At 43.5% G+C, this 25,102-nt stretch overlaps 1 protein-coding gene across 2 annotated transcripts in view; it reads left to right on the forward strand.

The window, feature by feature from the left end:
* Positions 1-25,102, forward strand: part of FBN1 (fibrillin 1) — a 224,960-nt gene that overhangs the window by 21,195 nt on the left and 178,663 nt on the right. For both annotated transcript variants that reach the window (XM_080980204.1, XM_080980203.1), the window contains exons 3-6: positions 4,070-4,152; positions 6,575-6,673; positions 13,179-13,274; positions 15,783-15,878. In XM_080980204.1, the coding sequence (XP_080836330.1) occupies positions 4,070-4,152; positions 6,575-6,673; positions 13,179-13,274; positions 15,783-15,878 (374 nt within the window). The remainder of the gene's footprint in view (positions 1-4,069; positions 4,153-6,574; positions 6,674-13,178; positions 13,275-15,782; positions 15,879-25,102) is intronic.

Raw genomic sequence — 25,102 nt, forward strand, 5'->3', positions numbered from 1 at the left:
GAGTAAAAGGCTGCTGGGAAGTTGCCCCTCTCCTGAGCAGAACAACCACAAGCCATGGGAAAATGAAGCTTGCTAAAGCCATTGGACCAGTACCTTTCCCTTCCCTTCCCTTATGGGGAAAAAAATGCTGCTGCAGCTTTTGGCCACTTGTTAGAAACCAGTGTTTCCCAAACTTGGGTCTCCAGCTGTTTTTGGTCTACAACTCCCATCATTCCTAGCTAGCAAGACCAGTGGTCAGGGATGATGGGAATTGCAGTCTGAAAATAGCTGGAGACCCAAGTTTGGGGAACACTGCTCTAAAACTTTTGAGTGGGGGATGAACTGACCCTAATCACAGGTCCAGACAGCTCAGTGATTTATCACCTTTCCACTTTTAACAGAGCACTTATCAAAGAATAATCTTTTAAAAGAGCTTTCATAATAATACATTCATGAAGGTAAACTACAGCGGAACAAAACAATAAGCTAGGAAACCAGCAAGGAGAAGGCAAGGCAAATGCTTGCCTTAATAAAACAAAAACTGTCTTGACTTGGCAGTGAAAGGCCAAAAAAGACAGGGCAGGATGAGTCTCATGGGGCATGGAGTTCCGAAGTCTGAGTGCTACTACAGAGATGGCCTCTCCAAATGATTCCAGGGATGGGCAGGATTCTGGGAGCTGGTCCTTAAGGCAGAGGAGGATTTAGGGAAGCTTGACTGGTTCACCTGCTCTGGACGCCGAGCTGAGATGGCGCCACAATAATGACGAACAGTGGAAGGCCATCAATTTTTGGCATTGCGCAGGGCACCACTGAAATTCTGAAGCCCAAAGTCCACCATTTCTTAAGGCTTTGATGGGTGGTGTTTTGCACTGAATTCAGAAGCAGCACCTTAAACTGTGCCTGGAAACAAACTGGCATCCAGGACAAGATGGTGTGATAGCGACGCAGCATTCTGTACCAACAGAACTTCTGAACGCATTAAAAGTAATGGGCTCAAGTCTGTCTTGCCCACTAAGTTCAGTGGGTCCCCTCTATGTAAAACCAGCACCACGTGTTCATTGCAAATTGCATTCCTTCCATGGCAGCCAGCATCCAATGCTGTTATCTGTATTTATAAACTCTTGTTTCCTCAGGGAACAAGGGAACCAAACCTTTGCTTTACCTTATTGACATGAAGTATAGGAGCAGTGTTTGGCACTGATAAGAGGGGTAACTTTAGAAAGCACTGTAGCTCTGAGGGATAGTGGCTGAAACACAATGGACTATGTTATGACTAGCACCCTGATCCTCTGAACTGTGATTAGGGTGGATGCAGTAGATACAGGAAAGGTGGGCACAGATGGACCGAATGCAAATATGCTCTTCACTCACTCATTCAGCCTGCTGCCACTAGAATCTAAGAGTGGCTCTTGCTAGGTTCAGGCTGCATTATACTAAGTCAGACCGTCTGGTCAATCTAGTTCAATATTATCTACACTGAATGGCCTTGGCTCTCCAGGATTTCATTCAGGAATCTCTCCTAACCCTAACTGGGGATGCCGTTGGGGACTGGACCTTCTGCTTGCAAGGCAGGTGCTCTACAGCTGAGCTATGGATCTTGGCTGTCACACTCTTGACAGGCTGGTTCAGAACAAAGATCCATCTAGATTAGCCCTCTGTTTCCAAAACTGGATAGTCAGGTGACTTTGGTAAACTTGCCAACTGAGACTGGTGGAGGCAGCCAGCTGCCCACCCTATTACCTTCCATGATTTATTCAGAGGTATTCTGCACATAGGGACGCGGATGGCCCTGTGGGTTAAACCACAGAGCCTAGGACTTCCCGATCAGAAGGTCGGCGGTTCGAATCCCCACGATGGGGTGAGCTCCTGTTGCTCAATCCGTTCTCCTGCCAACCTAGCAGTTCGAAAGCATGTCAAAGTGCAAGTAAATAAATAGGTACCGCTCCGGCGGGAAGGTAAACGCCATTTCTGTGCGCTGCTCTGGTTTGCCAGAAGCGGCTTAGTCATGGTGGCCACATGACCCGGAAGCTGTATGCTGGCTCCCTCGGCCAATAAAGCGAGATGAGCACCGCAACCCCAGAGTCGGCAGCGACTGGACCTAATGGTCAAGGGTCCCTTTACCTTTTTTATTCTGCACATGGAAGTTCCATTGAGTTGTAATTGCTAACAGCTGTTGATAAAACTGTTCTCCTTGAAGAAGGTCCACTTCTCCACCTCTACTGAATGTTCAAGTAGCTATCCCATGGAGTTCCTTTGTACTGTCCAGGGGTAGCGTCTTACAGTGGTTTTGGTCCTATCTCCAGAGTCTGTTTCAGAGACAAGCTTTAGGTATTTATCTCTTGGCCTCTTGGAAGTTGTGCTGTGTGGGGTGTTGCAGAATACTGTCCTGGCCCCAATGCTGTTTAGCAATCTACATTAAGCCATTGGGAGCAGGAGATTTGGGGTGAAGTTTCATAATTTATCAGTAACATCTGAATTGGAAGAGGCCTTGGAAGCCCTGGGCTGGTGCCTGTTGGCTGGGTGAGGGCCAAATTCTGGCATGATGGTGAGCAGTCCCCAAATCCTGATAATTGGTCAATTTCCTGCTTTGGATGGCATCATCCTCCCCCCAGAGGAACAGATTCATAGTGTGGGGGTGCTCTTGGAACTGTCTCTGTAAGGTAGAGGCCCAAATAATAATAATATTTGTACCCCAGCCACCCTGAGTGGCTTCCAGCATATATAAAAACATAACAAAACATTAAACATTAAAAACTTCCCTATACAGGGCTGTCTTCAGATGTCTTCTAAATGTTGTATTGTTCCTTGACATCTGATGGGAGGGTGTTCCACAGGGTGGGTGCCACTACCAAGAAGGCCCTTTGCCTGGTTCACTGTAACCTCATTTCCCACAGTGAGTGAACCACCAGAAAGCCCTTGGTGCGGGACCTCAGTGTCCAGGCTGAACAACACGGGTGGAAATGCTCCTTCAGGTATACAGAGCTGAGGCCATTTAGGGCTTTAAAGGTCAGCACCAACACTTTGAATTGTGCTTGGAAAAGTACTGGGAGCCAATATGGCAATTTCTGGACCAGGATAGTTTGACCACTATCCTCTGTGTGCTGGTAGCTCTCAGACTGGATTGCATTCTGTGTAGGAGTTTTCTTCAGGCTGATGCAGAAACTGTAGCCGGTGCAAAAAGAATATTGCAATCATATTACACCATCTCTGAAAGAATTGCACTGTCTGCCAATTAGCTGCTGTACTAAGTTCAAGGTGACTGCACTAGTATTCAAAGTCCCATACAAAATACCCAACTGATCCCTGTGTTCCATAGGAGAGGACATGTTGAAAATATCATCTTACCAGGAGGTCCGTTCTGCTCAATGTAGGAACAGGGCCTTTAGTGTGGTGGCACCTACCCATGGGAGCTCCCTCTGAGACAGGCACCACCTCTATTTTCTTCCCATGCCTGTTGAAGACCTTTTCTCTTTCAACAAGCCTTTTGAGTGGAGATTTTTTTTTTTTTATCTCAGCCAAGGTCTGCATTGTATCTGAATGGTTTTTATGTATGCAATTTTTATGTATGTTTTTATTGTGCTCTGAAATTGCTTTGCAATGCTTCATAGGAAGCGATTCATAAATGGAATTAATAATGATAATTTGTCCTTTTTTTAAAAAAAGCCATCTAAGCTAATGTCTGTGGGTGGACCCATTAAAATGGTCTGCACATTTAATATGATTTTTTGGGGTCAGCTGATATTCCCTCTGTGGCTTCTGTGGAGGTGGATGCATGTGTAACAACAACAGGAGGAGGAAGAGTTTTGTCCCTGTTGAAAAACTGCTTCCCTTCCCTCTCGGGTTTTTTCTCTCTTCAGTGGTGCCTCTCCTCCATCAAAACGATTCAGGAGGAGAAGGGAAGGTAAGCTGTCAGGCAGATATAAAAACATGTGAAACATCACCATCAACATTATATGATAGCATTTGAAGTGCACCTGTAGCCTCACTAACACATTTGCCCTTCCTCTAAGCCTACCATTTGTTAGCAGAGATGCTTAATGCTTGTTGTAGCAATGACAGAGAGCTAATCTCATTTGTATCCATCTTGTAGACCCAACGTATGTGGATCACGTTACAATGCCTACTGTTGTCCTGGATGGAAAACATTACCAGGTGGAAACCAGTGCATAGTCCGTAAGTCATTCTTTGCTCTTTATTTCAGATACCAGTGTGGTGTAGTGGCTAAGAGCGGTAGACTCGTAATCTGGTGAACCGGGTTCGCGTCTCCGCTCCTCCACATGCAGCTGCTGGGTGACCTTGGGCTAGTCACACTTCTCTCTCAGCCCCACTCACCTCACAGAGTGTTTGTTGTGGGGGAGGAAGGGAAAGGAGAATGTTACCCACTTTGAGACTCCTTCGGGTAGTGATAAAGCGGGGTGTCAAATCCATACTCCTCCTCCTCTTCTTCTTTGGCGATCACTCGTAGCTGAGTAAGATTGTCTTCCATAAACACGGTTTTAACAATGAATCCGTAATAGAGGAAATGCTTGCTATTGTTTTGCCCCAAACATAGCTAAATCCCTCCTGTCATTTCATTTGCTTTCATTTTTTCCTTTCCATTCTATGGCAAGGGTGGGGAGCCTTTTTCAGCCTGAGGGCCACATACGCTTATGAGGAACCTCAGGGGTCCACATGCTAGTGTTGGATGAGGCCAGAGGCAAAAGCTGGTGAGGTAACAGGCCATTGTTAACAAACAACACATACCCTCCACCCTAAGATGCCAGGTTGGGTTACATCAAATTATATGTGATTCTTACCTTTGTAAAGTAGGTTACATTCTAACCATGTGAAAGCAGGCCTGGAGAGAGTCCTGAGGGTAAGATAGGCCTGGAAGCGGCTGTATTTGGCCCTCAGGCCTTAGGCTCCCCACCCCTGGTCTGTGGTCTAGTCTGTTTCCTGCTGGTTGTCATATGGAAGGTGCGTCAAACAGCCTCGGCATGGCAATTGCAGCTACACACATAGGAGCGTAAGTAGGAGGCCAAGAAGAACTCTTTGCAATCCAACAAAAACATGCAACACTCAGCCATTTGCCCTGCTTTACAAGAAACATTTCTCAGAGTTGTTTCTCGACATTATACTTCTGCTGTGTTATTGCAACCCACACAATCTGTGGCATTAATGGTTAGATAGGAGCTTGGGTAAGGAAGATCATTGGTGGATCAGTCAAGAGTGGGCAAACGTGGCACACCATTCCTGACACTTCTAGCCTTCATGCAAGGGCTCTCACACTGCAAGTGTTAAACATAACGCAGCCTTTCCCAACATTGGCATTTATCCCTTACGTTCTCCCCTCTGGTAATCCACTGCAAGTGTAACTTAGCTTTATCAGTGTCGCCCTTGGCACCTCAAGAAGGATGTTGAGGACCTGGAAAAGGTTCAGAAAAGGGTAACACTAACACTCAAAAGGGTTAGCCATGTTCACCCACCCCTGATGGATCCTCTGGCAAGCACCTCTGCAAAAGTGCCTTCTTCACCATTAATACTACAGATCCTCCGGCTTGTAATAACACCTCAGTGGAATGATGAGTATTTGAATTTCATTAAAAGGGCACACCTGACCATGTTTTTCTCAGTCAAAGCCAACTAGCTGAACCAGGTAATAAAGGAGTGATCAGCCAGCAACCACGACAGTATATAGTCATCCATTGCACAACCAAAAGGCACGCTCAACTGTTCCATTGGACATTCTTATAAAACACAGTTGAAGTAGCGCTATTGTTATGTACTGAGCCGAATCCTAGAACAATAGGATCCAGAATGCAGCAGCCTGACTGGTCCGCAGGAGCCACCCAATCCAGCTCCAGGAGCAGCCCGGAATTAGCCAATCACACGGGGGCCATTGTGTAAATAATTTATATATAGCTAGACGTTTTGGGGAAAGTTTCATTCATTGCTACTATGAGCTGAATAAAGCATTAAATTCACACTCAACTCCAAGTATATTTCAGCTATACAAACTTCTAGGGGTTAATTATCCTGCTTATAGTTTTCAGACCATGCTTTTGTATATGATGACACTTGTAAACATGGGGGTAAGGGGAAATGGCAAAACTTTTCAAAATGGATGTAAGAGTTAGTTTAGCATATCAGGTCTGGAACAAAAACAACCCCACCACGATCATTTCTACACTGCACAACACCCCTTTCTTTTTACTGAAGTGTACAGAACTGCAGATATGTGAAACTGCAGATATGTGGGGATTGACCCTAGGACCAATGAAGTGCCATTGAATGTCAAGCTGCATACACACTATGCCATTAAGGCACATTTCTCTGCCCTTCCCATAGAATTCTGGGCTCTGTAGTTTATTCCTAGCAAAGTTACAGTTCCCACCAACACTTTAAAAACTGCAGTGCCCAGAATTCTCTGTGGGCAAATCTCTGCTTTGTATGCACTTTGAAGGTGTAGTCTTGAGCCTCAGTCACCCACAGACAGATTAGTGGCTGTAAACCATTCAAGATTAGTGCCTAAAAACCATCAGAGTGCATGCTAACCTGCTTAAAATCTGTTTTTCTGCTTATACCCCTTTTGGGTTTTTCCTCTCTTCCCTTACAGCAATCTGTAGACATTCCTGTGGAGATGGATTTTGCTCAAGACCGAACATGTGCACATGTCCAAGTGGCCAGATTGCCCCGTCCTGTGGCTCAAAGTCAGGTATGTTTTCTAGGGCTAGATTATTCTTACGCTCTTGAATTGGCAGTGTGGTGTGTTTTAACTTGAAAGTAACTTGGTAGTTCAGACAACTAAACACTGACTCAGTATTAATCATTTACCACAACTAAAGGAATCTTGGGTTCTAGCTTTTGCAGACATTCCTTATGGCAATTTTTTAAAAGTAACAAATACTATACAAGTATTGGCAATTGCATTTGGCTCTCCAGATGCTATATACTTTTTGAAAAATTGGTCCTGTTTGCAACAGAAGTCTAAATTATTGAGACAAAAAAGAGGTGCTAGATATTTCATTCTTGCTTTTTCTGTGAATGCCCTTGTGGGAAACCACCAGGAAAGGCAGACAAGGATGGCTTTTTGTGAGAGTTAAATGACCTGGCATTTACCGGTAGATATTTTGTATTAATTGCCCTTCCTTCCTTCCTTGTCAGTGGCATTGCTCTTTTGGAATTGGCCTATATTATTTTTAGTGGGTTCATAAAATAGCATGAGATTAGGGAGTAAAAATCAGGGTCAGCATTTGTAACAAGTAAAATAATAGCAGAATCATTCAGGACAGAACTAATCCCCAGCTATAGGCAACATGGGTTGTGTCTATTACCAGACCTCAAGCTAGCAGTGATTGAGAGTTTGAAAGGGAAGAGCCATAGCTCAGTGGTAGAGCACCTGTTTTGCATGCAGAATGTTCCAAGTTCAATCCCTGGGATCTCTAGGTAGAGCTGGGAGATACTTTTTTCTGAAATCCCAAAGAGCCACTGCCAGTCAGTGAAGGAAAACCTGAGTAAGATGGAACAATGATCTTACTCACTATAAGGCAGTGTCTTTTGTTTCAAGCATTGTGTAGGCTACTTGCTTTCCTCATTTATTCATTTGCAAGGCATATTAGACGGGCCTATGCAATGCTCCTACCTTTTGTGAGATATCCACCAGCAAAAATGAAAACTAGGAAACCAAAGTTCCCTTTAAAGCCCATTAATTGTTTTGGGGTACTAGCAGCATTTTCTTTTCTTTTTTTAATCTGGCAACTAGTTTTGATAGTTCTCCAACAAAAGCTGAGATTAGAGCTCACTGTGTCCTTGAATAAAACCACAATTCCAAAAATTTCTCAAGATGTAATGAACTGCAATACTGGCATGGTTTGCACAATGCTGTAAGCCAAACTGTTGCTTGCTGGGACTGTGCAAACGTGTGAGCTCTTGGAGAGGAGAGTTCGTATACTTTTCTCCTGCCTAGCCTTTTTTATTCCCGCACTGCACTGAGCTCAGCCGTCCAATGTTACTGCCTTACATTGTTATTGCATATCACCTGGGTGAAGGCACAGCGGATGCTATGCATGACTAAGACATTGATCCAATGACTGACATGCCCCCTGGGCTCCCGCCTCCCCAGACATCTCTGAAACTTCTTGAAGACCAGATGAGGCCCAGCCCAATAGGTCCTTCCTAGGGATCATCTGATTCCAGCCCCTCAAACTCCTCCCACTCAGCTTCTTGATCTGACCAGCCTAGCCAGGACATCTCCTTGGGGGTTCATGATAACGCTTTCCTCTCAAGAGTGACTAGACCAGCCTTTCTCAACCTGTGGGTCCCCAGATGTTGTTGAACTACAACTCTCATCACCCCTAGCTAGCAAGGCCAGAGCTTAGGGATGATGGGAGTTGTAGTCCAACAACATCTGGGGACACACAGGTTGAGAACCTCTGGACTAGACTGAAACTTGTAAGTGCAAGTCCTCTGAAATCTCATTTGCTCCATTCTTGTTATTGTCAGAACGGCCCCATGTATGAATGCTTCTGGCAGAATGAAGCATTTCTTCTACTTTGTTATTCAATCACAGACCTCTCCAGCGATTCATTGATAAATAAAAAGTAGTAGAAATACCACCCCCCTCCTTAAACTAAGCAACAGCCCAAGCTGCTTAAAACTTCACATCTGTTCTTTCCTTGAATCTCAACACTGAGACATGGCTGGCGAAGACAGTTTTGGATGCTTTAAAACATTCCGGACCCTCCTCTGCATATCCTTAGACCTCACAGATGTTTTTTGGCAGTTTGGTTCTTCCTGAAGCTTTTCAAAGAGATTGTGGAGGCACCCTCCCTTGAAAGTTAGAAGAACCCTGCTAGATCAGGCCAAAGGTCCATCTATTCTAGCATCCTGTTTTCAGCAGTGGCTAATTAAACATTTCCAGGAAGACCACAACCAGGACATGAAGGCAATAGGTTGGAGGCTTGAATCCCTGCGATGGGGTGAGCTCCCATTGCTCTGTCCCTGCTCCTGCCAACCTAGCAGTTCGAAAGCGCCAGTGCAAGTACATAAATAGGTACCACTGTGGCGGGAAGGTAAACAGCGTTTCTGTGCACTCTGGTTTCCGTTGCGGTGTTCTGTTGTGCCAGAAGCGGTTTAGTCCTGCTGGCCACATGACCCGAAAAGCTGTCTGTGGACAAACGCTGGCTCCCTTGGCCTGAAAGTAAGATGAGTGCCCCTACCCCATAGTCACCTTTGACTGGACTTAACCGTCCAGGGGTTCTTTACCTTTTTACCTACTCACCTCTGTAGTTCCTCCCAACAGCTCGTATTCAGAGGTATACTGCCTCTGTCCCTCAGTGATCCATTTAGCAGCTGCCGTTACCTATTTATAGACCTTCCTTCAGTGAATTTAGCCACTTTCCATTTAAAGCCTTCTGAAGCCATCTTATTGGAAGAACACACCTGAACATTCATGTTCTTTCTGACCAATCGATGCTTTCATTTGCAAATACAGTGGTACCTTGGTTCTCAAACTTAATCCGTTCCAGAAGTCTGTTCCAAAACCAAAGCATTCCAAAACCAAGGTGCTCTTTCCCATAGAATGTAATGCAAAATGATTAATCCATTCCAGACATTTAAAAACAACCCCTAAAAGAGCAATTTAACTTGAATTTAACTATCCAATGAGACTACTGATCCATAAAATGAAAGCAATAATCAATGTACTGTACTATAAAATAAATAAGACAGTATTGTAGGTGATAAAAATTTTAAAAAAATCTTACCTGTACTGCTGATAGTCACACAGTCAATCAATCAGTAGCTGAACTGGGTTCCATACAGTCACAAAACAAATTAACCGAAAAAGCCTCAAAAACAAAAACGCAAAATAAATAGCAAAAACAAAAGCGCCAGACTTAATCCATTCTGGAAGTCCGTTTGACTTCTGAAATGTTCAAAAACTGAGGTGTGGCTTCTGATTGGTGCAGGCGCCCTGGAAACAATAGGCGACGCCGCATCGGATGTACAGCATCCGAAAAACGTTCGCAAACCAGAACATTTACTTCTGGGTTTTTGGTGTTTGAGAACCAACCAAGGCGTTTTAGTACCAAGGTGTTTTAGAACCAAGGTACCATTCTATAGAGTACTCTCAGCTGCCTTTAGATATTTAAGGACGCAATCCTAAACACACTTAAGCCTTGTTGAAAACAATGCGACTTACTTCTGAATAGCCATGCATTGGATTGGGTTGCAAGCAGTTTTGACAGCAAACGCAATGCGTTGCTGTTGAAGAATTGCCCAAATTTCCGTACAGATGGCTGAATGCAGAATACTCGCATCAATTCCATTGCACCCACTCTCTTTTTTTCCTTTTGCTTTTAGTTACGTAAACAGTCATCATCCATACCATTGTTGGATACATCTATGATGGTTGGACCTAGTTTAGATCTGTTCATGCAGCCTTGTATGTAACATCAAAGGTGGCATGAATTCCAGGAAGGTGGGTTCAGGGAATTCCATGTGGGTGAGTGAATGGGCTGGCAGAGGAAGGGTTGCCGTCACTCCTCTTCCAGACTTCCTGGTTTCCATGCTGGCCAGGGAGGAAGAGGAACTTCTTCCTCCACAGCTGGCCTGGAAATGCAATGAAGGAAGCAAAACCACTCAAGGAGACTTTGAAACAAAGCTGGGTGGGATGTTGCTTAGGGAAAGGGGACGTGGCTGAGGGAGGTTTGTGTGGCCTGGGCAGAGTCCCAAGGGCCTGATAAAGAGGCACGTTTCACCCTTGAACCCTAGGTTCCCTCCCACTGCCACAATGTAAAAGAAAAGGAAAGCTGTAAAAAGCTTCAACACTGGTGAGTCCATGCAGCCCCACTCAGGCCTTAAAAACAATTCCAATAAAAATGATGATTTGCATTCCTAGTCTGCCAGATAATTAAGACTGCATGAGAAATAATTTCCTGTGGAAAACGAATTAAGGCAGAATAGGGTACCCTCTCACCCGCAGCCCCGCATTGTAGAGTTGGGTATAAGACTAAGATGAAGAAATATTATCAGCCTGTAGCTTGGGAAAAAAAGGTAAGGTAAAACAATGACAGCTCTGCACTTAAGCTACCGTTAAACTTATTATCTCAAAGCATTTAAAAGCCTTTGGTAATAAATGTGGGAATGGAAGTTAGTTTTTGGCTTGCTTTACTCTAATTGAAATCAGTTTGTGGTTTAAGTTCCTACTCCGCCTGACAGATGATATCATTTCCTATGTGTTTTCTAATCCCTTCTGTTTTCCTAAGGTTTTATAAAGCAAAGTCCGACCATACATTTTGAAACCACTGCCCACCTTTTTCAGACCTACTTAGGAGGGTGTGAATAAGGCTCCACCAATTATAGTGGGCTGCAGATTTGCAGATGCCTTGCACAGAATCTAGCTGAAGTTAAGTCCTTTTGAACTAGATGTGACCTTATATGAGTCTTTGCATCTAGCATGTAGGTTTTGTTTTCCTAAATCCTAAATAGCAGCCACTGGGAGGGCCTCAAATTATTGCCACTGAGGCAGACAGGTGGGTAGGCAATTTAACCCTTTCCTCACTTGCTGTGGTTGTGACAAAAAAAATGCTCCTTCAAAGCTGCTATTTATGTTGGGAGGAATCCCTCCACTGGCAGCAATTTCAGAAAAACCTTTATATGCAAAGACACATTTAGCATCCTATATAGTTTGGCTCCAAACCTTAATGATTTCAGTGGTAGAGAGCTGGGCGATTCCTCTGTGGAAGTCAGCAAATACAATTGCTCATTTTTTCCTCTAAATTGTGCCCTTTCACTTTGGTTGGAAAATAATAGCATTGGATGGTGTCCTAGCGGTCATATTCGGAGTAGACCAACTGAAATCAATGGAATTAAGTTGATCAAGTCCATTGATTTCAATAGGTATACTCTGAATATCACTTACAGTAGTTGAAAGTAGCCAACTGTTTCTACAGTTTTCCATAGAGTCAAAGTATAAAGTTGCTGCCACAGTGTTTTAAAATGTAGCAAACAATCACATCTTATGCACATTTAACTTGTGTGATTTCAACCACATACAACTGAAGACCAGCTGGTTGAAATTTTGCAAGTTAAATACAAGCAAAGTGGAACGAAAGCTTTTAAGTTCTGCATCTTGCTTGGAGGCAAGGCCAAGAGCTCTGGGGTGCTCTTGCAAGATCTTGCAGGTCTGTCCGAGCTCCCATGAGATCTTGCATGAGACCCTTAGCCTTCCAACAACCATCGCAAAAAAACTTCTAAGTTCTCTACATTGCTTGCCAGGCAAGGCATTCTTGATGTGTTGGCTCTGGAAGACGAATAGGGATGCTTTTGTAGGATCTTATGGGAACAGCCCCATAGGGTCTCACAGAGGCAGCCCCAAACCGGCGTGTTGAGAGGGCCTTGCCCTCCTTCCAAGGCAGAGAACTTAAAAGCTCTTTTTGCACCAGGTCTGCTTGGGACGAAGGGAGTTGTAGCCCAACAATAAGTGTGGTCCCAAGGCAGAAGAGCACTGTATTCAAGGACTTTCTTGATACTTCCTGTGCTCCTTTGATTTCAGAAAGCTTGGCTGCACATTGCGTGGCGAGTTCCCGCCTCCCCCCAGCAGAAATAAAGACACAAGACACCATAATTAAGGTTAATGGGCTAAAATTGTCCACAACTTCATTGGTTACAGGTGAAGAGTGGTATTGGCTTAGGCATTGGTCCTAAATGACTATCCGGCTTCCGTCCGTCTGCCTGAAAGGCCAGGAAGGGTTAACACCAGCAGGGGTGCACATCAACTAGGCACTCCCCAGGGGTCACCACTTGGGGGCATGCCTTGGGCCCTGACCTCCATAGGCTTCGGACGTGGCCACGCCCCCCCAGAATCCTTTACCGGACTACCCTTCATTATCTGGGGGAGGTGATGGTGCTCCTCCCCCCCATTCATCTACATAACAATACCCCTACCAATGTCTAACCACCAAACCGAGAAAGTTGTGACGATTTGCTACAAGGTAGGCGAAAAAGCCAAATGGCTGGTGCCAATTTGCCAAGTGGAAAAATTCCTACCAGGCCCCTTAACGGTGACCAAAAAGCCACAAAATACAACAAGGCATTCTGCATTTCTATTTGATGGTGGTTGTGGCCAGCGCTTCATAGAATTAAACATTTAAAATGGTTGCCATCTGCTGTTTAGCTTCTCTAGACCACACAGTTAAGTAATTGTCTTTCCTTTCCAGTGCAACATTGCAACATCAGGTGTATGAATGGAGGTACATGCAGTGATGACCATTGTCTCTGTCAGAAAGGATACACAGGAACACACTGTGGGCAGCGTAAGTAAACGTAATCTAACATTTAGCTAGGGGTGCTGTCCTATGTGTACTAAGTGATACGGGGTGCGTTTTAGTGATTTTTGGAGGCAGAGGAGAAATGGAGAAATTGTGGGTGAAATGGGGGCTTTGCCAGCACCAGTGGTTGCAGGAAGAGATCTTAATGGAAGCCACCAACTGGAAGCTGCCAAGTAATCAGGCAGTGACACTATGTTATCATACAGTGTTGCTTCCAGGTTTCTTTAGGGAAAGGGTGACAATGGCAGTCACTGGGAAGTGGTCTTTTAGTTGAGATTTCTGTTGTGAAACTGAGAGAAGTGGCCCAGTTCTGAGCTAAAAATTCTCATCTGACATTTGACTCTGCACTGGTTAATTAAAATGTAGAGCTTAGCCACAAGAAGACTAACAAATCCATTGTAATCAACAAATTCTGGGCTGCTGGTTAACTGCTGTGGAATTTTTCAAGCTAGCACGTGACTTTGCAATAGATGCCAGGAGAATTCTTTCTGACTAGAACAATTAAAGTAAGCATCAGACAAATTCATAATAATTGGATATTGCCTGATGTTGCAGTTCTATGCATTAATTTTGTTTAAAATTAATTTCCATTTTCCACATCACAATTAAAACAACGTAACTCACAGCACATCAACCACGTTGCTTAAAACAGTTCTTGCGTTCCTAGAATTATCAAAGACTTGAAAGGTTTTATGCATGTAGGATCTGATTAGTTAGAACTTCAACTGTGGGTGCTGTCTGGCCCCTTTGCAAATGTGGAGCAGACTGCAAGTTGGCTCCTATCAGAATGTATTCTAATGTTCACCCCCACGCCATGCTGGCTTCATCCTGGTTGCACTGCTGCATGACTGGGTACACTGAAATGCACTCAGCCTTTCCAGGTAAGATGAGGTCTTCCCACATCTCATTTACATCCATCCATGCTGCTCACAGCAGAAGCAAATGATATATGTGTTGCCTGGGGAGTAACAGGCACCAGAGGGAGGTAAGTGAGGTCTAGGAGAGTCTTGGTTGACCAGAAATTACTAGATTGTGAACTGTGGTGCATTGGTGCAAGGCTGGCAAAGGGATGGAAAGGATAGACTTACAATGCATTTTATTAGTAACTCCTTTTCATGCACAGAAATGGCTGGATTGTGCCCATATCTTGCTCTGTTGAAATTGTAACATATCGGGGAATTGGATTACATATGCTAAATCTTTGGCTTTTCAAATAAAGTCATAGCTGAGCTTGATGTTTGGCTGTTTTGAAATACATGACTGCATTTGATAAGTAGTTCATAGAGTTTGGCATTCACCAGCAAAGGCTTGCTTGCTGGTCAAAATGAGTAAGACTGTCAGAGTCCCAGGCCATCCATATTCCAGCAAGTGGTTTTGCCAAGCAATGTGGATTTGTAATAATGTGTTTAACTGCAAATCATGTTCTTAGAAAGAGGCCTGTAATTCAGTTGGGCAGATGTGTGTGAGGTTTTGTAGAGAGAAAGAAGGGGGAAATAGAAAGTTTTTGTCTTTTAAGTAAGGGTATGTCCTTATAAAGGGACACGGGTGGCACTGTGGGTTAAACCACAGAGCCTAGGACTTGCCGATCAGAAGGTCGGCGGTTTGAATCCCCGCAACGGGGTGAGCTTCCATTGCTCGGTCCCTGCTCCTGCCAACCTAGCAGTTCGAAAGCACGTCAAAGTGCAAGTAGATAAGTAGGTACCTCTCCGGCGGGAAGATAAACGCCATTTCTGTGCGCTGCTCTGGTTCGCCAGAAGCGGCTTAGTCATGCTGGCCACATGACTCAGAAGCTATACACCGGCTCCCTCAGCCAATAAAGCGAGATGAGCACCGCAACCCCAGAGTCGGCCACGACTGGACCTAAAGGTCAGGGGTCCCTTTACCTTTACCTTTTATAACTCTTTCAGACAGGTGACCTCTTCCACCCTGGTACAGAGCTACCATTGCTTGGACCCAGCTGTAGGCACTGCTTGAGGACAAAGACCCAAATAGTAATTTCTTACACAGCTGGTTGGGTGCTTCTATACTAAACCTTAATATTTCCATTATTATTATTTTTTATTTGCAGTTTTGAGACTATGCTTCCTCCTGGAGGAGAGTAGTTAGCAAAATAGCCAAAATACAATACAATGATCAATTATCAAAACACACTTGCAACCACAGAGCTGGTTTTCACGTAACGCCAAACCAAACTATGGGTTAGTGTGAAAGTGTGAAGGCCTCCAGAGAGAAGATTCACAGCCCCTGAACTTCTCTCTGAGGTCTGCTGCTGCTAGGGTGCTTTGAGCCAATCTATGCTGTTGCCTGAACCCAGGCTCATAGTTTGTCTTCTCCAAACAGGCCATGAGCTGTAAACCCAGGACCAAACCTTGGTTACAGTGTGTGGTTTGTCTGGAGCGAGACAAGCTACAGGCCCGGGTAAAGCCACAAACGGTTGCCCGTCATGGAAACATGGGAGCATCCAAATAACTCTCTTGCTCATTTCACTTACAGCTGTCTGCGAAAGTGGGTGCCTTAATGGAGGGAGATGTGTCGCCCCAAACAGATGTGCCTGCACTTATGGCTTTACTGGACCTCAGTGTGAAAGAGGTAGGTGGGATTCCCGCCCCCCCCATTAGAAAAGACCAGACTTTGATGTGTTGTGTATGAGTTAAGCTTCTGAATGAGTCAGTATGAGTTAAGTTTCTGGGTTTTTTTAATTGTTTGCCGAGTGTGATGAATTAAGATGAAGGAACAATATGTTTCTGGAAGACTTATTTTTTTAAGAAAATCTGATTAAAGAAGGCAAATGAAACTGTGGCAAGTGATGGAGTGAGGAAATAGCTCCTTATTACCAACAGGATTCAGGGCAGCTTTGTATGTTAAAACAAAGCAGGGGAAGAAATAAATTTGTGTTATTTGTACTTCCTCTTATTGCAGTTCCAGGATAGCATGTCCTTACCTACTCTGACACTATAACCCTCTGGTGAATCCACACAGAAGAATTATTTCAAATCTTAGAAGAGGCCAGTGGAGAGGTGCAGTCTGTGTTCCTTACTCCCATAAGATCCTTTTGGTATATTCTCCAGGTTGTTGTTTTTTGCAATGTGTGGACGGTATCCTTACTTCTATATTGCTTCTTGGCGCAAAGGCCTGTTCCATGATTGCTAAGCAACCAAGTTTCCCTCTTTCGCCTCACAGTCAGGCTGCCGTTTCCCTCTCTGATGAAGCTTCTGTGCTTTTAATCAGCTGCCCGAGAGGCAGAAATTCAACAGGTGCAGCATTTGTTATCTATCATTATAGCTCCTTCTCAGCAGCTTCATTTCCTATTGTCAGGAAGAAGATGGCAACACTTTCTCTTACGTGGAGCAAGGCACTGGTGTACTTAGGACACAGCAATGGTTGTGGCTTTTTTTCCACAGTATCGTATGGTTCAGTATGTGTGTGAGGTTTTATTTACGACTGTGATGTTGATGAAGGGATGACCCACTTTGAACCTGTACAGAATTTGAGGTGCAGGACTTTAGAGATTCAGTGCTATACGTGCACTTTTAGGACTGAATTTTGGCCACCCCTGCTGGAATTTAGATGTGTTGGAGGTCTGCATACTTTTTATTTAAAGATGGGGATGAGGATGAAAGGCAAAGGAAACTTGGGAGTTCATTTTGTTTCATTTTTCATTTTTAGCTGTAAATGCTGGCCAGTAAAATGAATGCAATCACGTACATTTTAGCTTGCTGTTTAATATACACAGAATGTCTTGGGCAATGTTTTGGCAATTGGAGTTACACTTAAGTATTGGAGTTATACTATATCCCGCCTCAAGTCTCGTGCTTTGTTTTGACTAGCTTTGCAGAGTTCTTCTTCTGTAAAACTTGTATGAGTTTGTTATCAGTTTTGTGAACTTTTCTTTTGCTTGGGTAGCCATAGCAACACACACAGCTGTTTCCAGATGAGAACACAGCCCTACTTATCTGCTGTGCCCGAAGTAGTTCAAGGAAATTAAATCAAGTTTAAGAGCATTCTGGAGAGAGATGACAGCAATAGCTGTTTAACTGTAGTTATCATTTGGCTGTTTTTGTATTTTTGCAGATAACGTATGTTTTAATTTGAACAAATGGGCTAACTTGGTGTCTGGAAAATTCATACGATGGGTTACATATAAAGCAGACTATTATATACTCAGTCAAGCAAGTCCACCTTTCTCTCTCATATGTATGTAGGCTCTGTTCAAGCCTAAACCTGGGAGAAACTCCAGTAGCTACAGAGAGCAGTTTGAATGCAAACTGTTACAAGCCAGGGTAGGATTGGATCCAGCATTACGGTTAACTCTTCCACACAGGAAAAATAGGTGGTTACAGAGAGCAGCCAAATGTTAGGAGCAGTGGAAGGACTGTTTATACTGTGTTCAGCCACAGAGAGGAAAACAGCAGAGAGAGGTCTCATGCATTTGGCTCTGAGCAGAGTTGTCCGTATACTTACAAAGTTTGAACAAATCCGTGCACCCCATGTTTGTTGTTTAAACCCAGCATTAAAATGATGGGGTGCACGTGAGCCAGACTTCCGAGTCTTAACCCCATGCTAAACTTATTGCATAGAAATTAGTAAAGGGACCCCTGACCGTTAGGTCCAGTCGTGGCCGACTCTGGGGTTGTGGCACTCATCTCGCTTCATTGGCCGAGGGAGCCGGTGTACAGCTTCCAGGTCATGTGGCCAGCATGACTAAGCCGCTTCTGGCAAACCAGAGCAGCACACGGAAACACAGTTTACCTTCCCGCCAGAGCGGTACCTATTTATCTGCTTGCACTTTGACATGCTTTCGAACTGCTAGGTTGGCAGGAGCAGGGACCGAACAACGGGAGCTCACCCCGTCATGGGGATTCGAACCGCCGACCTTCTGATCGGCAAGTCCTAGGCTCTGTGGTTTAGCCCACAGCGCCACCCGCATCCAGAGCTGGCATACGTCCGGTTTAAAAGAAAAGCTTTTAAATCTGCTTGCACTTTGACATGCTTTCGAACTGCTAGGTTGGCAGGAGCAGGGACCGAACAACGGGAGCTCACCCCGTCATGGGGATTCGAACCGCCGACCTTCTGATCGGCAAGTCCTAGGCTCTGTGGTTTAACCCACAGCGCCACCCACGTCGCTGCATAGAAATTAGCAAGGCTTAAAAAATGCTGAATGAGACATGATCACACCCATAATGACTTATTTTGACTGCTAAGGTCAGTTTTTGCATTCAGCTAATCCCCCCTCCCATACTGTAGCTCTGTGAAGGGGAAGGGGGACTTCATGGGAATCAATGGAAGCTGCCTTGTGCTGAGTCAGACCACTGGTCCATCTAGTTCAGTATTGTTTACACTGACTGGCAGCAGCTCTCCAGGGTTTCAGACAGGATCCCCTCTCAGCTCTACGGGGTGATGCCAGGGATTTCAAAGCAGATACTCTACCACTGAACTGTGGCCCTTCCCTTTGTGATACTGGTACTGAAGATGCAACAGAGAAACAGTTTTGGGATTAAATCTGAATCAACAACTGTCAGACTTAAGGATGCACACCACTTTTCTATTTATACGTTTCTAAAAATCCCAAATACACATGGTCACATGGGGTTGTCACTTTGGGATTTCTAGGATCTGGAGGAATCTGACTTGTGGTGTTTATACCTTGATTGGGATTGTGTACAGTTTTTTTTCTGCCAACCAGTGGCAAAGCCAACTGGTTCATTTTGCCAACCAGTGTAACAGGGAGTAACAAATCAGTGTTTGTTCAAGACACAGCAGCTGATTTTTGTGAGTATAGAGTAGGCAACCTAAACACTAAAAAGATTGAAAGGTTTTGGTTAAGGTTACTAGATGTCCCCGCTTCCCAGGGACAGTCCCTGGATTTACAAATCAGTCCCCTGACAAAATCCATCTATTTAGTAGGAAGTTGAAAAGGGTCCTCGGATTCATTGAAAAAAATCTGGTAACCTTAGTTTTGATAGCTCCAGAGCAGCGAGCCTGTTGACAGATGCCATCATTAGTCACAAGTACTCATCAATTTGAGCCAATGGACTATTTTGAAATGGGAATCTATTACCTCTGCAACTCATTAAAAACATTTCATTCACTCTTCATGGCTCTCAGATGGACTGTGTTCCAAACATGTTGTTAAACTTAATGTCTTTTTATTCCATCATGTTTTTATTTGTTTACAATAGTTATAGCCCACCTTTAGATATTAAGTCCTTAATGTAGTAAAATTGGGCAAATAGCATTTCTGCTTTATTACAAAAACTTATGGGGATATCTGTGTATCACATCATCGGCTACTGGATGGAAGTAATTCCAAGCCTATTGCATACAGCCTTATAAATAGGCGCACAAAAGTTAGTGGGAGTCAGCATGGAAACGCAGAATTCAAGCCTCTTAGCAGGCTATTTAAAAAGCCTTCCAGCAAACAGGCTGATAGAAGAGGATCTTGGCTGCAGAATGAGCTTCCCGTCCTCCTAGTTGAGCCCTCTCTGTTAGGGATAATGGGTACCACCCCACCCAATGCAGTCTGTCCTCAGCCAGCAGATTGCCTACCTGCTTTCTTAAATCCAGTCCAGGGGGTGGCACTGCCAGCCACCTTCCTCCTTAGTCTTAGTCACGCCCTGAACAGGGAAGAGGATGGAGACAAAATTAGTTGACTCTGCCTGTCCTTGCCTCTGGCTCTCCCTATGGTTGGTCTCCCTGCCCTCTGCCCTAGCATACCCAATGGTCCTCAGCCACCACCTCTTCCTCCTCAGCCAACATGGAAATCAAGTGCACTGATGGCAGAGGAAAGGAGAGATTTGTTGCTCCTGGCTCAGCCCATTCACACATCTGCATGGAATTGCTGGTTGCCTTCAGGTGCCAACCAAGTTGTTGATTGCAAGGCTGACTTAATGCTGATACATTGAAAACTTCAGGGATGGAAGAGACTTCAAGGGACATCTAGTCCTATCAAACTGTAGAAGAAATTACATTACAAACTGAAGCTCCACACAGAGATGTAAACTGAAATGAGAGAGTATTAAGGCATTTCTAGTAACATTTGGGAGTTGTTAGCCAGTGTGGTGTAGTGGTTAAGAGCGGTAGTATCGTAATCTGGGGAACCGGGTTCAGGTCTCCGCTCCTCCACATGCAGCTGCTGGGTGACCTTGGGCTAGTCACACTTCTCTGAAGTCTCTCAGCCCCACTCACCTCACAGAGTGTTTGTTATGGGGGAGGAAGGGAAAGGAGAATGTTAGCCACTTTGAGACTCCTTAAAGGGCGTGAAAGGCGGGATATCAAATCCAAACTCTTCTTCTTCTTCTTCTTCTTATAGGTACATACATAGGAAGCTGATTTCTGCCAAGGCAGAGCTTTGGTCTATTGAGCTTAGCATTATCTACACTGAGTGCCAGCGGCTCTCCACAGGTTCAGACCTTTGGTGATTCCTATATTTCTGTTTCTAAATGCAGTGGAAAGTACAGGCAGAATCATGCTCCCACCCAGAGTTTCCTTTTTGAGTCAGACGACAGCAGGCTTGGACTCCAGTCACTTCAAATATTAAGATTGTAGCATGTACCTCCCTCGTGTATGTACTGCATGTGCAAACAATGTCTGGCTTTCCTTCACGGCGTCAGTCCTGTTCAGCTCTCTTTCTCTGCAGCAGGATATATATTTCAGAATTTTGATCACCTTGTGAGTCTAGCAAAGGCAAAAGGTAAAAATCAGGGCTGCCAAACCATTTCAGCTGAATATCTCATTGCTTTTTATTTTATTGATTTAAATATATATTTGCATATCCTACCAGTTAAATCTACTAAAGTCTGCAGCCCTCATTAAAAAAAAAAATAACGTCCAAAGAACTTTGGCAAAAATGCAAATTGGGCAATATTGAAGCAATGCAACTTTACTACTGTGTTCTTATATAACTGGCATAATTTGCAGAAAAGACTATGCACCCTGAGAGTGGTATGGAAAGCAAGCAGCAAAGTGTAGATAAAAGTACAAGTCATTTCCCGAAAACATTTGTTGCATTTAAACTAGTGTGATAACCTATAATTACTGGTATCCCCCCTCCCTCAAGAAAACCCTTTTTAGAACTGTCTTCTAAGCAGTACATTTGATGACAAAGACATACACTACATTTCTTTCCTGGACTTTAATATAAATAAGTGACATAAACGTTTATCTAGCATAGCTGTTAAGATACCTGAACAATAGGGCCACACTAGTATAGTGTAAGCGGCTTCATATTTTTGTGAGAGAGGTTCTAAAATATAAAGCTTTCACAGTAGTATTTCATGACTACACAGATAGTTAATGCACACTGATGGTTAACTTCATAGATAGTTATTTTCTCTGTTTAGAAATAGTGTATTTCTAGATAAAACAATTGAGAGTATTTCTGAATAAATCAATTCAATTAAGTAAGTCATTAGCAGAACATTCACCTTCAAAACAGAGAATGGCTTTGTTTGGACGATTGAATCCTTGGATGATAATCTAAATCAGGCCATTGACTACATTTGGGTGTCATAATGAACTATGGTTTTCCATTACTTGAATGAGCTTTGGCAAACCCCTCCCTCCCTTCTTGCTGTGACTGTGAGGAGACTGAAAGCTTTTGCTGCTCATTCAAATGGAACTTTCATAACCAAAGTTTAGCATTATGCCCACCTAAACTGCGGTTAATGTTAATCATGGCTTATCAAAATAAACCCACTTTATAACCAATGGCTAAAACTTGGCTTCTTTCAAACAAGCCATAGTTAAGATTAACTCCAGTTTCTTGGATTTGGACAATGCAACAAGCTGTGGTTAATTTTAAAACGGAAAACATCTGAACTCCTCCATGCAAGTAGGAGGAGTTTGTGAGCCCAAAGCTTACCTAGACTCATTCCTGTAATGATAAACCATTGTTAATTGTGACATCCAAACACAGCCACTAAGAGCATCATACTAGATAATTCATAGACAACCCAGGGAAGAAGTGTACACACAACCAGTGGTGGTATGATTTATTTATTTTTAATTTCAACTGTCAGAGTGTTCCCAGTTTAAAACCTGTTTGTTTGTTCTGCTTGGTGATCAAAAGATCTCTGCCCGTAGATGTTCTTTTTCCCTGGTGCATTATGGGTATCTAGGACTGTAACCTTAAGTAAAGGGACCCCTGACTGGTCCACTCGCAAACGACTCTGGGGTTGCAGCGCTCATCTCGCTTTACTGGCCGAGGAAGCCGGCGTACAGCTTCCAGGGCATGTGGCCAGCATGACTAAGCCGCTTCTGGCAAACCAGAGCAGCACACCTAAATGCCATTTACCTTCCCACCGGAGCGGTACCTATTTATCTACTTGCACTTGGAAGTGCTTTCAAACTGCTAGGTGGGCAGGAGCAGGGACCAAGCAATGGGAACTCACCCTGTTGCGGGGATTCGAACCACCAACCTTCTGATCGGCAAGCCCTAGGCTCTGTGGTTTAGACCACAGCGCCACCCGCGTCCCATTAATCTTAAGTAGACATGGTTATTAAAAAAAAGCAATCATGGTTAAATTCTGAATTGTCTATTTGATTTGTCTATGAGGAAACCCAAATTCAAGAGTTTTGGCATCCACTTCATAATTTATCTCTCTTTGGGGTATCAGAAATAACAGATCTTGAATTTGAAAATACTGCTTGATTATGATTTTCTGTTGGGAAATATAATTCATGTTGTGTTAAGCTTGAATTTGCAGTTGCAATGATGGGGTATGTGTGTGTGAAAGGGAGGAAATGACTATTCAACAATGATTAATAACATTTGCAATAGATATGTTCACACTTCCAGCTGATCTCTGGAAGTTTTGTAAGAAACAAGTAGCTTTCCTGTATTTCTTTTGTGTCTGCTTGTTCTATCTGGCACTGGAATAGGACTGTAGGGAAAGAGGCCTAAATAAGGTATATGGAATGAAGTAGATGATATAAGAGAACAATCTGATTGCAAACTGTTAAACAGAGAATGCAGAATTTGTATTGAATGTGCTATATGGAGGCGAAGATCTGCTTTGGGATCTTTTGTTTGAATAAAAAGTAAAAGATTCTTTGAAAAATCTCAGAAAGGGAGATCTAGGCTGTCGCTCTATATGCAGTTACCTGGGAATCCCTTGCACCCTTGGCCAGGAGCTGTATCGCCCCCCCCCAATCCCTTTACTGCAATAGCTACATTAGAAATTACACATTTTTGTACTCCCCACCAGGGCCTGTCTCTGCTAGGACTATCCCTGACTGAACTCTATGGCATTTATTTCTCAGTAGAGTTGCTGTTGACCTGTGATCCCAAGCACTTTTACTTGGAAAGGAGATCAACTAATCTAACTGGGTCTTCCATATAAGTAAATGGGTTTAGAATTAGGCAGTGGGGGTTTTCCTTTCAGTTTTCAAATCTCTAACCTCTGTCATTGCAAAGAGTTGTATCCAATGCTAGCCATATTCAGGATAAGACACACTAGGTCCAGTAATTTTAGCAAGTATTCTCTTAGGATGTAGTTGCGTACAGCCCAAATACCCCGATGCAGATTTCTGCACTCATTTACATTATATTTCTAAACGTTTTATAAAAGCAACAATATGCATCCTTGGGGTTTTGAAGCTTTGCTAAACTTTAGCTGCTAGAAAGCCCAAATCTAACATTTTTTTCAGGGTCCTTGCAAAACCTTAGGTTGACATTGAACTATGTCATATTAGAGTTCAAGATTGCTTAAATAGTGCAACTTTGTCCAGAAAGGGTAGAAAAAAAGGATTTGGCATGCCACATTTAACGTTATAGTGGGAGGCATTTTAACTCGAGACATCGCATATTCATATAGCCAAATATGACCATGATATCATGTGGGTGTCAATGGAATTTGTCCCAAGATATCCGAGATATGAGCCATGCTAGTCTGCCAAGTTCTTGTGTAATTATGAAGGGAACTTTGAATCCAGGCCTCCAGATTGCTCTTGGAATTTGGAAATGCTGGGTTAAGAGGTTTTCATCATCCCGCTTGACGCTTCTTCCCTTTTGGGACACCCAGACTTCATGAATGCAGATAAATATGCACAGTTTAAAGAGCAGAAGAGTTGGGTCTTGTATAGAATTCAGCATCTGTTTGAGCAAGGCAATGTTTTGCCAGAGAGGAAACCGAATTCTTGTGACTGCAGAGGGGTAAATTGGAATTTTCAAAAAGCAAAAAATCAATTCACTTGCAGAAAAAAACAATGAGGACTTTGTGGCGATTGTGGTGGGCTCCTAGATCGCTTACTTGCTTTGACATGTGTGCAGGAGAAATCAAATAGGTTAATAGAATTACCTTCCAATTTTATTTTATTATGGTAGATTCTTCCCCCACCCCTGTTCCTGATCTGGGCTGTGCTTCTCAGAAGGAGAATGGAGAAGTATGTGGTTGAAACCAGTAGTACTATGTGTTGTGTGGTGAAGCCATGAAACTGTATTGTGTATTTGACATACTGTATTGTCTCCACCTGGGCCTATGGTTTGTCTTCTCTAGACAAGCCAAGAGATGTAAACCAACAAGAAACCTTAGTGTTACATTTGAAAACATTGGGGAAAAATAGATTATTTTTTTAAGCAGGTGGTGGAAATCTGTCAATATCAGCTCAGTTGACAAAATATTTACCATAAAGATGTGAATAATGTTTATTCATTTCCAGAAAGCGTGTCAGAAAAGATGGTTAATTCTAAGCAGCAAGTTTTGAAAAATGGGCTCATTACTTACTTTGCCAAAGCTTTACAAATATAGGCCACCATAAAACATCAGTATATAAAAATTTAAAATATATACAAATAAACAGGCATGTAGAGATAT

The sequence above is a fragment of the Podarcis pityusensis genome, assembly GCF_964106645.2.
Source record: "Podarcis pityusensis genome assembly, chromosome: 14".
NCBI lineage: Eukaryota > Metazoa > Chordata > Lepidosauria > Squamata > Lacertidae > Podarcis > Podarcis pityusensis.